The sequence below is a fragment of the Chelonia mydas genome, chromosome 1 (genome assembly GCF_015237465.2).
Source record: "Chelonia mydas isolate rCheMyd1 chromosome 1, rCheMyd1.pri.v2, whole genome shotgun sequence".
In the NCBI taxonomy this organism is placed as follows: domain Eukaryota; kingdom Metazoa; phylum Chordata; order Testudines; family Cheloniidae; genus Chelonia; species Chelonia mydas.
The window spans coordinates 264695451-264710245 of NC_057849.1; the positions used below are offsets into that span (position 1 = coordinate 264695451).

At 37.1% G+C, this 14795-nt stretch overlaps 1 protein-coding gene across 1 annotated transcript in view; it reads right to left on the reverse strand.

The window, feature by feature from the left end:
• Positions 1 to 8087: 8087 nt before the first annotated feature.
• LOC122461348 overlaps positions 8088 to 14795 on the reverse strand; it is a 236386-nt gene continuing 229678 nt past the window's right edge. Inside the window, exon 7 of the mRNA XM_043545689.1 lies at positions 8088 to 10489. Within this exon, the coding sequence (XP_043401624.1) occupies positions 10310 to 10489 (180 nt within the window). The 3' untranslated portion in view covers positions 8088 to 10309. The remainder of the gene's footprint in view (positions 10490 to 14795) is intronic.

Genomic DNA, 14795 nt, shown 5'->3' on the forward strand with positions numbered 1-14795 from the left:
CATCTAATGAGAACTTAATCTCTTCTTCAATTTCCTCCTCATATTAATTGCTTTTCTAGAGTTTTCTTACTATAGCACCCATTAGTAATTATAGGAAATATGATTGCTTTTTGGATAAAATACAGTCTGTATGATATAGATGTCAATACTCTCTTGAAATTCAAAAAGAACCCATTCCAGCAACACCAGAATAAAATGTCTTTGCTTATGAAATTGGCATCAGCAAACATATAAACCTAGCAATCAATCCAAAATTATATCCATTCTAAATGATTTTTTGAGAATAAAGGATGTTATTATGGAGAGACAGAGCATAAACATGTGAACTTCTTATTGGTGATCTGCTATAAAAATAGAAAATTATCATATCTTCTATTAAAGGAATATGAATACATGACATGACTGCACTTACCTTTGCTTATGAATTCTATTTCTTCCTTCTCTTTCCATGGTAATTTTCAAACCCTGATGTAGATATTTTTGAAGCAATGCTCCACTTTGATCTCTTTGTTTCTTCTCATCAGATTGTTTGTGACAGGAAAATAGTTAAAATAATGAACCAAAAACAAAGAAACAAACAAATACAGATCTTCAATTAACCAGAAACAATCTATTAAAAATTTATCATAACAAATTTGCCTCTACTGTTCCAATATGGAATAAAATTTCAAACCTTTGCAGTCAGTGAAGCATGAAATAGCTTGTCAAAAATCTAGTCTAAAATATGAATCATACAGAAAATATAACCACACTGTGCTTGAAAATGCTGAAAATAAATCTCTTCATAAGAACCAAAATTGCTTTGGATCACACCTCTGATAAAGTTATACCCCCTTATAGAAGTTTCTGTAATGGCAAGTGTCCTCTTATTTGACTGTTTGAAAATAAGAAACTTATTTTGTAAGATTGCTCTGAAGGTAGTGCACATTTCCATAAGCCAAGCACATAACAGGTAACACGTAACTGCTTTTATTATAAATTAATTAACAGCAAAATATCAAATCTTCCTTATTTAAGCTACCTTCTTAGGAGACTCAGAGTGACACCCACGGGCAGCAAAAAATATATGTCCTGCGAAGTTCTTATAAGTAGGCAAAAGTTACTGCCAAAAGGATCAAAATTCCTTTCCTACCCACAACTTTCAGACTGAAATGTAAACTCCATATATTCTGTTGTACTTGGGGTATAACTCTACATGTAATTAGAGGGTTGAGAAGTTAAATAATAATTTCTACTTGTAACAGAATCTGAAAACATCCCTTTCCTCACCAGCATTGTGAATTTTGGCCTGTTTAAATTCAGTTATTCCACATTCAAAAGGACGCAAGTGAAAAGGGGGCTACACTTAAAGGGCAATACTTCTCTTATCAGTGTTGCTGGGTTGGGTTGGGTTAGGAACTCATACCGCTGTAGATATGACTAATGGGGTTATTAAACAAGCACTGCAGTGAAACACTGTGTAACACCATTAGTTGGCACATCTGGCCAGCTAGGTTTGATTTTGCCGTTTTTGTCTCATGATTGGCCCACTCCTTCCTTACTGGCTTCCTCTTGCTATCAACAGGTATCAGTATCAAAACAAAATACTGGAACAGATGTGTGAAGAATAAGAAACAGAAGGGTAACAGATATATATATCTAAAATGATGTAATCATTATTACAGGACCAAAACAAAACAAACACAAACTTAAAAAGCACAAGCTTTGGACGAAAAAGGTTCCCTCTTGTCTTGACAATCTGTAGAAGAAGTGCATATAAGTTCATCTGTTTAGAACATACTGAAAAAAATAGAATTCTGTAACTAGTGGTTGTTTTAAAAAAGTTACTAAAATCAGAAAATGGGTGAATACGTTTCTAAAGGTTTTAAATGGATTACAATTTAGTGAACTAACCAGAACTTCCATCCACATGGAAAAATAACATTAAGAGTGTATATTATAGTCATCTGATCATACCTGACAGACTCCAGCACATTTCCTTAGTTTCCTAAACAATCCCTCACTTCAGAATTCTCTGCCTCAATTTTGCTACATGTAAAATGGGGTAGTGATGTGCTAGTAATATTTAACAAGGTACTACCTCAAAAATATACCCCCTTAGTCTGGGATAATCCACACTATGCCAGCCATACCTGCAAACAAAGCTGCTTTCTCATAAACAAAACAAACCAATGAAGGCAGAACCACCACATATAAACAAACAAGTTAACTGACCTTGAAGGACACATTTACTCTTTCTGGAACAATACACTGAGTATATTAACAGTTGAGTGCAGAATTCTATACTTGTGTAAAGTGAAGGAGAGGTTTGCTCTCCAGAAATTTTTTTTTCCCCCTCAGGCCAAGAGATAAGGGATGATTTAGTAGTATCCACGGAGGGTAACTTACCTTAGTTCTAAAGAAACTGTCCCAACTTTTCTTTCATTTTGGTGGAAGCATTTAACATGGAGTTTCTATGTACCCTCTATAGCACATTCCCAGACAATACATATGGCGGTATTGTGAGAATGAAGTAGCAAATGTCCGTAAAATGCTTTGATGATGAAAAACACTTTGTAAATGGGATTACTTATTAACAGCAATAAAATTTAAAAGTGCCATATTATCTTGCCATTTGAGCTCAAGATTTAATAAATATACTAGATGAGTAAATCTTTTGCTGTTGAGTTGTAGTTGTTCCCAATGGAATCACTAGACATTAAAAAATGTTAGCGATTAACAAAAACATTTAATTACATTTTAGAGTTTGGAACCATGTTGCAATATATGAATTTGTCATACTGCATTTGGCCTCTGTAAAATGATTACGAAGGCTATCTCAGTGAAAATGCACATGCTACTCCAGGAAGTTAGAGCTGAATAATTTATCTCTGTCCCCACCTCTACTGAGTTTAATTTTATTACAATTATAAAAGTAAGCCCTTTGGGGGCAGGGATTGTGTCTTCCTGTGTTTATACACCTACCACGACGGGTCCCAGTATTGACTGGGGCCCTTTGGCACTACAACACCACAAATAACACATAATAATAATAACGGAGGAAATATTTTGGTCCTCCTGAGCAAGAATTATCTCTGTTTTTTGGTAACATAATGCTTTCCCCCATCATTAATATTCATATGTTTTAGGCCAGAAGGGAGCAACCATTATAGTAATCTAGTCTGACCTCCTTCATAACACAGGCCAATCACATAATTAAACATGGAGTGTATGATATGTAGCATGGAGGGTATGACATGAGCTCAGGAATAAGGAGGCAGTTTTTGTTTTTTTCCCCAAACTTTCAAGATGAAGCTAATGAACAGACATAAGAGACTGTTTGAAAGAGCAACGAGATGCAAAAACACTCTTAAAATTAGTAGATGGAGCATTCCAAGAGAATCAAAGGTTCAGAGTTTGAGAACATCACTGTGTGCACTTTCTGCAAAAGATTTGTGTGCTAGATCTGTGGTTCCAAATGACTATGGCAGCTTATTTGGGGGTTCTGGGTGCAGTGTTGGGGCTCATGCATATCAGGAGGACTATTGTGGGGGAAGGGGGTACTGAGTGTTGGTTGGGGGATGAGTGGCTGGTGTGGATTGGTGGTGCTGGTTGAGGGGGCTGGGGTTGTAGCTAATGGGAGTTAATACTACTTGCTTGGGAGTATTGGCTGCTGGGTGTGCGGACACTGATGCCGGGGCTTGTTGGCACTTCTTGCAACCCTGAGTACTTTTCTGGGGGAGTAATACTTCAAGAGGCTGTAAACCACTGGGGAAGAGGGATGGAATTAAGACTGCGGTGGGAATGATTAAGGATGGAGCAGATGGTGCAGCGGGAGGGAGAAGTAGCAAATTGCTTCTTTCCTCTGCTTCTCACACTCCCACTGAGTGAATCTTACTGACCTCAGGACTTTACTTATTGCCCCTTTACTAGTGAGGAATGGCCCTCTTGCCAATCCTCTGTGGAGCAACCCCACCAGTTGAGAACTCCTGTTTTAGTGACCTATGTTTCTAGAGCTGCAGGTCAAGGGTTCAACTTCCCAGTTTCCACCATGTGTGAATTATGTACAAACTGGGTCTGCTTTAGACATGAATTTTTCTTACAACTTACCCTCTATGTCTCAACTTCACTATCTGTAAAATGCAGGTAAGACATGGTCTGAGGTGGATAAATCTTTCAGCTCTGGCAAAATGAAACACACTAAACAGATGATAAATATTATAGCTGCCCTTTTTCACTCTGAGTGGCTAGTCAAAGTTTGGGGCCCTGGTGATGTTCCTGTTGAGAGCAGGAATCAGTGATAGGTATTGCTTAGATGCAGTTTTGTTTATTTACAAAAAACGTACAAAGTCCTGTGACTTTGAATGGAGGAGAAATCAATAACAAAAGGAGCAGTTTCTTATCTTACAGCACCAAGCCTCTTTAGCCAACAGACTCAAAAGCGTGCTCGCTCGCTCTCTGTTTCTCTCTCTAGCTTTTTCCAGGGTCATGCTATAATCCCAGGCTACTGCTTGGCCTTCTTCCTTTTTGCCTCTCTTTCTTTCTCTGTTCATCTGTTGTCTACTACTGAGTGTTCTGCCTTCCTTCACCCTTCCCATGGTCACAATACTCAGTGGAACCCTCTGCCTACCTGGTGCTAGTTTCTGGGTAGACTGCACTGGGTAGGCCTTGTTTTAGATGTGGCCCCATAAGTATTTCTTACCAGTATCTTAAGTGAAGAGTACATTCGCATACCAGTTTGAAAGAGGTTTTAAACTTACCCCATAACAAGGTTTCACCCAGCTCATAACATTACAATTAGTATATTACTTGCCATAGAAACAATTTTGTTTATGCAATGCAATTTGTAGTCATATTTGTTTACTTCAGAACAATTTATTTATTCAGAGCCTTTAATAAATAATAATACCACCTAGCTTTTATATAGCATTTTTCACCAGTAGATTTCAAATGCTTCGCAATCTTTAATGCATTTATCTTTAATGCATTATCCATTCCTGTGAGGCAGGGAAACAACCAATGTTTTATATCAAAGTGTAAATCAACCAAGTTTGTTAAGGAATATTTTGAACACACTTAATAAAAGCCAGGTTCAGTGATCTTCTATTTCTAGCAGGAAGAGAGGAAAAGCACATAAAAAACAGTTTGCATGATAAAAGCCTGACAGCATATCCTCCACGCATACCAAAGAAAATAACATGCCTATGACATCTACAACAGCAGCAATTTTCAACTTCTTATAGTACCGATGCAATGTGCTTTGCAGTCATCATTCTTGCATAAATCTGTGTCATTTTTTATGTTATAATTTTGCATTTCAACAGATCAGTTTGTATGCCCTATATCTGTAAATGAGCCAGATAATATAGAATGTGAAAAGTGATTTGTGCTATCAATGACATCAGGAGTTTTGCTGCTGTAGTTATTAACAGATATTTTTTCATCCAGCAGCATAGACTAAAATCAATCCTTCTGATAACTAGGCATGGCATGAGCTGTCCGCACTGTCATTTCAATCTGATTAATCACACATACACAGACCTTTACCTTAAAGGAGCAATTGTTCACATTTAATCACAAAGAAATGTTCAAGCATACTATCGTACATTACTAAATTTAACTGCAATTTATGTCTTATGTTTTAGCAAATATGTTTATGATAATATGGCTCTGGCATATAGATATATTGTTTTGCTCATTTTACAAACATTAAAATCTAAGCTAAATAAACGAATACATTGTATTTTGGATCATTTATCATATTAGATTTGCAGCTTTTGAAGTTTCCATTATACAAACATTCTTTATCTGAAGATTTATCCTAATAATCATGATACAGATGAATTATTAGGTATTATGTCTTCTTCGGTGGAATACCAAATATACCAGATAATAGATATCATCTCAAGCAAGGAAGAAATTTGAGTACATATTATCAAGATTTGTTGTACATTTTATTAATTAGTCCTGCTTTGGTTCTGGGGTATGGTTGGGGGGGGGTGTTAATTCTGGGAACATAGCACAGATGTTTACTTGACAGGAGTGTTATGGAAGAGCAGGTCTCTTTTTATAGCTAGTTAACATTAGCGTTCCGAAGGAAGCCTAAAATTTTAAAAATGACATCAGGTTTATCCTATCTTAATCCTGAGGAAAACTCTTTTAGAGCTTTGTTTGGAGAGAGGTTGAGAGCGAGAGGAAGGTCAGCTGGCATTTGGGTTTCAACCAGGTAGGTTGGCGTTAGATCTTAACTCAGTGCATTTCAAATAAGCATTGAACTTGAGGTAAACAGTGTGTGCATGCATGTCTGTATCTGACATATGGGGACCCCAATTCAAGAAAGTATGTATGTAATTTTAAGCATGGGAGTAGTTCCATTTACTTCAGTAAGACTAACCACTTGCTTAAAGTTGCATGCACATCTAAGTATCATACTGAATCAATCAGGCATAATAAATAAATGTATCACGCACCTTTGACTTGGTCACCTCTCCTCTGATTACTAATCCATATATATTAAAACAGATATTAAAGTGGCTAAATATGGTATAAAACAAGGTAAATAAATTGACCATGATTAACTAGAACTCAGGCAAATAGGACTTTTTCATAAAAAATGAAATTAACCAGGGTAACAATATAATCATCTTGGCTCTGAGGTACAAAGACCTGACATTCAAAAACATTTCACATCAATATAATCTAAGACTATTTATTTCCACCGATAACAACTTTTAATTTGCCAGAGAAGAATAGTAACTACTTCCACACCTAATTTAAGATGCAGACCTTGCTATCATGGTCATGCCTCTCTCTCCTCTAGATTGGAATAGTGCAATGCACTCTACAGGTGGCGACATCTTAAATCCATTCAGAAGCAGCAGCTAATGCAATATATTGCAGCCCACTTATTAAGTGGAGTATCTTGAAGAGAGCACTGGACATCAGCACTCTGTGATTGAAAATCTGTGATTATCTGTTGAGTTCTGTAGAAAGACTGGATCAAAACCAGAGTCCATCTAGTCTAGTCTCCTGTTTCCAACAGAAGCCCCCATCATAGGAAACTGCAAGAAACCATCAGTAAGCAAATAAGGGATAATATGCCTCCATGAAAGTCTTATCCTCATCCCTAATAATTAAAGATTGCTTGAGGCTCCAAAGCACGAAGCTTTTCACTCCTCCAAAACTTTTTTTTAGCATGAACTATTATCTCTCTTGATATCCATATACGGGTCCAATCCTTCAGTGAACCTTGCTAAATTCTTGGCCTCAATGATATCTGGTGGCTCCGAGTTTCAGAGTCTAATTACACATTTTGAGAAAAAGTATTTCCTTTTATCCATTTTGAATTTGCCACCTTCCAATTTTAATGAATGTCTCCTTGTTCTTGTGTTATGAGGCAGGGAGAATAGAAGCTTCTGGTCCACTTTTTCTACCATTCGTTATTTTATATGCATTTACCATTTCCTGTTTTTGTCTCTTTTCTAAGATAAATACTCCTAGTCCTTTAAATCTCTCTTCAAATGACTTTTCCATGCCAATCCTTCTCTGAACCCCCTCAAATTCTGTCACAGCCTCTTTGAGATAAAGTAACCTATATTGCCCACAGTACTGCAGATGAGGGCTTACCATTGATTTACTACGGCATTATAATATAATCTGTTTTATTCCCCATCCCATTCCTTATGCATTCTCACATCTTGTCTGCTTTTTACACTGCAGCTGCATAGTCAGGTGACCTCTTCATTGAAATGTCCACAACAATACCAAGGTCATCTTCCTGAGAAAGAGACCCTGGGATACATGAGAGCTGACCTCTCTCTCTCGCTCTCCATAAGATACTGCACAGGTGCCGACAGTGGAGGTACTTGAGCTATCACTGCTTGTTTATACACAAGGGATCTCTGGATACTGTAGGACAGGCATGCAAATATTCCCAACTGAAGACTGATTGAAGAGACCAAGGCTGGGACTGTTTAGTTTATAGAGGAGATGAATAAGAGGTGACAGAACAGGTATAAAAAATAATGCAACATACAGAGAAGGGTGCCTGATTTACCTTTCATCATATGAAAATGATGGATCATACAATGAAATAGAAAGGCAACTCATTTAAAATTATAAAAAATAAACATTTTTATTATACAGTGCCACAGGGTATCACTGAAGCCAGAAGCTTAACAAGATGAAAAATATACATATTTTATGGCTTATCAGAACATCCATCGTTACTTTAGATTGGATTTAAAAAAATTAGAAGGAATATCATGTCTCATGCTTCAAGATATAAGCCAACCACTAATTGCTTTGGGTTAGGAAGAACCTTCCCAGATGGGCAGATATTTTGTAATGGTTCAATAAAGGGTTACTTGTACTTTCCTATGCATAATCTAGTACTGGCCCACGTCAAAGACAGGATACTGACCAAGATGGACGAGTGGTCTGATGGAGTATGGTAATTCCTATCTGCACTGTAAGGGCTCTTGATTTTGGAATACTTTCTGTCTGAAAACCTTAAAATGAATAAACTCACAAGGTCAGTGGCAAAACCCATTTCTCTTGAACGGATGTTTGGAGAGATCTAAGGTGTCTGTGTTGTGGAGTTTCTTTCAGAGATGGAAGGATGTGACAATCTAGGCTGGTAATATTTTCTTTGGTGGCTGCTGTTTTATGTTGCATGGGATTTACCACTGTTTTTGTTTTTATTCCTAGGGATTGTATTTTTAATTGAATACAGGAGCCGAGAGCCTGAAATAGGCATTTTTTTGTTTAGTTTGTTTGGTTTTTGAAACTGAAATAAACAAATTAAAAATCTCATATCTAGATCTTCTCAGCTGTGCTGACCTTTTTAAAATCTTGAAACATATGAATGAGCTTCCCATGATAAACAACAGATTTCTTCTCCTCTCAGGAAACAAAAAATTACTAATAATTTAACAATATATTGATATCACACATTTTGATAAGAGGATACATTTTGTAGCAGTAGAGAAAATCTAAACTGTGAATTGTTTAATATATCTGGTAAATTTGTAGAAAGATTAAATCCTTCAGAACTATCACAAACTTAAATTCCTTTAAGTTTCCAACCTATTTTCCTCCAGAATAATCACATACATTTTTTCAAATTTCAGAGTAAGGTAAACCTTTATGAACGTGCTCAGCTTTACGTATGTGAACAGACTCATAGACTCAGATGCAAAAAGCTAAGCAAAGTATGAGAAGTTTGCAGAATTAGGGCCTCAGTTTGCAATACCCCATGATGCATTATTCAAGATTGTATGTCTTTCTGAACACGCACAATAACTTCCTCCACCTTAGCTATTATTGGAATTCTGGTGTCCATTTTAAAAAAATTAAGTTGATATAAGGAAATAAGTAAAGTCATTTGAGTTTACATCAACCAAAATTGAATTTCCCGACACACTAACACAACATGAGCGACTAAGACCAGCTAGAGTTTACTGTTTCTATCTCTACTCTACTCCAATCCAGATTACAAATATAAATACATGGGTCTCTGATGGCAGAGATTCTATGCAGATTTTTCTTTCCAGGGGCCTTTTAGAAAGTTAAGCTTTTTCCTCTCATTAAGGAAATTCCACTACAAAAAAACCCCACAGGAATAATTAAAACATTCATATTTTTTAAATATATTAGTTACTCCCTATTTCCTCTTAAAATGCTTTGCTCCAAAGGGTGATCTATCCTATGCATCTTCCTATACCCCCTATTTCCACCAAAAATAAAAATAAACAAAGTTAGGCAGGAGAAGGCTCTGAATTCCAGAACTGCAAGCTCTAGTAATGTCAATCAATTGAACACAAAAACATCATGAAGGAAAGAGGTTCTCTTAACTGAATACAACCACTGGAAGAAAATAATGAATCAAGCCAGCAATATTTCCCCAATCTCAAAATCCACAGTCAGTATTAATGTAACCATAAAAAAAGTACAGAACCAGGTCAACATTCCAAAATAAGATATTTAGTTTTATCTGTTCATCATATCATTAATCTGATATAAACAAACAAAAATTTTATACAGCCACAGGTCTTTTCGAGTGCTTTCAATTGCCAATTGGGACGTGTGGGGATGCTCAAATGAACCTGTGCGTACAGCTTTTTTCCCCCTATTATAATAGCCTTCATATTCCCTTCTTCATCAGTTCATTTAATACATCTGCAATTAGCTTGTTGCCCAAATCTAACATGGAGAGTAATAAAACTGCTGATAGATTGTACATACAATTTGTAGAGAGAAAAATGGGCAGGGCCAGGCCCCATGTGCCCTGTGATTATGCTTATAATATAAGCAATGTCACAGCCATAATTTATATTTTTGTCACGTTGCTGCATAAATCCCTATTTGTGCTGCATAAACGCACAGAAATTCTGCTGTCTTTCAGTGCTGAGCTTCCCCACCTGCCATTTTGCTTTCCTGTTTTTTCATCCCTGTCTGTTCCTTTGTTCTGTGGTTTCACCATCAGTGGGAGTTCTGTGGTTTTCAGTGCCTGTCAACAGAAAAAGGAGCTACAGTATTTGTGGACTATAGAATATTTCTCAGCCATTTAGCAGAACTGCAACTGATTTCAAGATACAGCCCTTAATAGTATACGGCCTTTACTCTCATTTCAAACATGAAACATGTTTTAAGTTATATTACTGCAAACATTCAAATAAAAAAAACATGACTTACATTAGGAAGTGACTGAACTTGTGATTTAAAACTACACCACTAATTCTGATATTGAGTAGAGGATATGTAATCTGGTAAAGACCAGTGAAGTTAGTATTCAGGTCTATCCCTTTAAACTACACGTGATCTCTAATCAGAGTTGAATATGGCAAAGCTATTCTCACACTATGCGTTCTCCGTTTAAAATGACTTAATTTATATTCAGTTTTATATTCAAAACACTTTTCTTTATCTGACCTATACCAGCACAGTTCAAGTACTTATTCAAACAAAGTTTTATTTGCATCATTATTCTGTAGAATTAATTTAAATAGACTGTGTTAAGAAACAGTGGTTTTATTTATTTAGTTAGTATTTTAGATTGACAAATCTAAATTTTGTCATTCCAGCACTAAATATGTATGACATCCACTGTGTAAACAGGATTTTTAATGGAATGTTACTTACATAGCATTCACTAGAATACATTTTCCATAGTGCCTATTGTGCTATACATACCTAACCATTATCTTTTGACCAACAGCAATTGCTTATTTAATAAAAAGGAATGATTCCAACGAAGAACTACTGCAAAATTTTGATACTAGAAAAGCAAACAGTGCTGTCTCAGTACTCTGCAAATACACGAAGACATGAGATCTCTTTAGTACTAATATTCACATCATTAGAATTGTTATCATTACATATCTGAGGCTTTCAATCAGAACGTTTGCTCTTTGTGGCAGAATCACTGATATGGTTTCTATTAAATTTCTGAATCACCACCTTTTGCTGAATCCCTTTATGTTCTCACATTTTTTAAATACTTAAAGAGGTAGAACTTATCTTTAGATCTGGTAGGGAATTGTTAGACAAAACAGTTTTTTGTCAAAATGCCAATTTGTTGAAATTTAATCTTTTCACAGGGAAGGGTCAGTTTCAGCAAAACTTTCATTGGGAACATTTCTCTCATCAAAAGGGAATGGGGGTGGAGAGAGAGAGCACGTGATCAGGGCTGGCCCTAGCTCAAATGGCATTCCCCCCCCCTCCACACTCCATTTGTTAAAAACATTTGAGTACTTTATTTTTTATTGCATTTGTTGCCCATTTCATGACTCTGATGCACAATTTGCATGCACGATTTATCCCTGTCATATAAAATGATAAATTTGCATGCTAGCAGCTGTATTTATTCATGCCATGTATAAAAAAAATAAAAAAATTAGTTTCCTCTAAGCTTATAGAAATTTTTTAATTTTAAGAATAACTGAAATATACTAACATCAAGAAATTGAACTGTGCATGAACACTCGGTGGACCAATATTAAATGGTGTTACAATAGGCAACAGCCTTAGTACGTTAACCCTAGTCCTTTAGTCCATCTCTTGTCAACCATCGTCAATCGAAGATACGTTTTAATGAGCCTGAGCTTTGAAAAGCTGCGCTCACCACTCGCAACTGTGACAGGCAGGGTGAGCAGAATCCTCAAAGCTATCCACACATTAGGAAAAGCGTCCCTCAGCTCTGCATCATGAATGAATTGCTGGTTTTGGAGTGAAGAGTGCTTCCCACATGGAAAATGTGACAAACGTTGTTCAACTCGATGTAGAGGTCTTTATGATTGATGTCCAAACATTCCCCAGGTGACAGAATCCAGTGAAGGTCCATACAATTGTTCAAGAGAGTGTTTTATTGTCTGCAAGCAGCTTACCAAGGTCTCACCACCCTCCCCCACCCACGTCTTTTCATGGTGCTTCATTTTTCCAAACCTTTCTTCAATGGACACTCAAGCAGTGTCAACAAGTGAGAAAAAAACCTCTCTTTTGAATTTTTCTTCTGAGCCTCCCATCACCTCATCTCTACCCTTGTAACCAAACTGTCTCTTCTTCTGATGAATACAAGTTTCCTTGAAAACAGGCTCAACTCCTAAGTTTTCCGCCATTTCTCTGGCAGCAGTGATGGCATCTTCAAATCCGTTGTCTGTGTAGGCCACAATGAAATCAAGGCAGCTTCTCAAAATAGTAGTGATCATGATGTCCATCGACAGTTTGTAATGCTTTGGTTATGTTTACTTGAAACAGGATATCATGCCAAACCACAACTGAAAACAGAAATGTTAAGTCAGTGATCTGGTTTGCCAGGCTTTGCCCCTCGTGTCAGATTCCGGGCTCAGCTTTACTCAGCTGCGCCAGTTCCATCAGGGCTTCGTAAACTTCAGTCACTTCGTACCTCACTGGCCTTAAACTGTCAGTGTAGCTCTCCAAGCTAGTGTCACTTAGTGGCTTCACAGTCAGATTTTTAAACATTGTCCGTTATCCTTTGAATAACTCCAAAAAAGAATACTGAATCTAAAGAACGGTTTCAGAGTAGCAGCCGTGTTAGTCTGTATTCGCAAAAAGAAAAGGAGTACTTGTGGCACCTTAGAGACTAACCAATTTATTTGAGCATAAGCTTCCGATGAAGTGAACTGTAGCTCACGAAAGCTTATGCTCAAATAAATTGGTTACTCTCTAAGGTGCCACAAGTACTCCTGTTCTTTTTGTGAATCTAAAGACGACGACGCTGCATCTGACACAACCAGGTTGAGGGAATGGCAGCTACAAGGCACAAAGAAAGCTCTTGGATTCAGTGCAAGGATCCTTGCCTGGACGCCACTGTTTCTTCCCTTCATGTTCACGCTGTTGTCGTAGCCTTGGCCATAGCCATTCTGAAGCTTTATTTTTATTCTCATTCCAAACGTTCATAAATGGTTCTTTTAAGCCTTTTCCAGTAGAGTCGTTCACAGACCAGAAACACATAAAGTGTTCCTTTACTTGGATACAGCCATCCTCATAGTCAACAAATCTTGTGTAAATGACATATTTTCACTGTACTAATATTGGGAGTGCAGCCCCTTATTATGGCATAGTACTTTGCTTTGCCGAGCCACATCAAGCGCCTTCCTTGCCATAAGGTCAATCAATTTGTTTTGAACTGTTTTGCTGCAGTAATGGTCAATAGCTTCTTTATGAACTACTCGACGTAGGTGCTCACACATGACCTTGTCATATTTCCCAAGGAGCTCTACCAAAACGAGGAAATTACCATTATGTTCAGTGAACAACTTATACGATGAGCCCTGGAAAGCCAATTATTCTTTGCAAGCAAGAGGGTAACAGATCAGACACTTGAGTATGTGCCGCCAATGCTGGGTTTCTACATTAATAATGCGCTGGTTTCCTGCATCTGTGCATTTATTCAGCTTGAGCCTGGATTCAACCTTCATCCATTTGGAGTGGGCTGGAAAATGGCCAAGTGACTTTTCATGTTGCTTCAGAGCATCGGCTAAGTTATGCCAGTAATTGTACCGAGAAAGTGCAAGCAATGATTTGGCATTCTTGTCAAATATTTTGCAACAAAAACGGAACACTTTGTCAGTTGATTTTGAGTAAACTAGACAACGTCGATTCAGTTTCTCACCATTCTTGAGCACTCTTTTGCAGTGTGACTTTGAGAAGTGTTGCTTTCTGCTCATTTACTAGAAATGTCATATCTTCAGTTTTACCCAGCCCTTCAAAACTGTATGATCAATACTGGCAGAGTTTAGGATTGCCAGCCATAAAGCAGGATCTAATGTACCCATTTGTGGTGCGCAATTTTTATTCTGTCATCAGGAAAGGCTGATTCTTCATCATTTCTCTCCTTTTCATGTAAACCAGATTTTTCTTTGTCATTACTCTCCTTTTCATGCAAGCTACATTTTTCTTTATCATCACTCTTGTTTGTGCCACTAGGAAAACTGGATGATTCTCCATCACTTTCCGCAGATTTCTATTCCTTATCTTCAGGTAAATCTGCTAATTCCTTAGTAATAAGATTTCCATCATTTACACTTTGCTCCTCAATTTCTTCTGCACTGGGACAATCGCTACACCCTAAATCCCAGTCTCTGTTGTTCGGTTTCAAATATTTTCCCATCAAATTTGCCCCTTGCTGCAAACTAGATTGCAGTTCAGCTTTTTGCTTCCTATACTGAGCTCCTGAAGGCTTCTTCAGGGGCATCTTTTATTTTCTATTGCAGAAAAAAAAGGTTGATGTTCTGCTGTCTTAGAAAGTCATCAAACATTATGTGTTAAGCATGGCAAAAGAAGTAACAGTATTT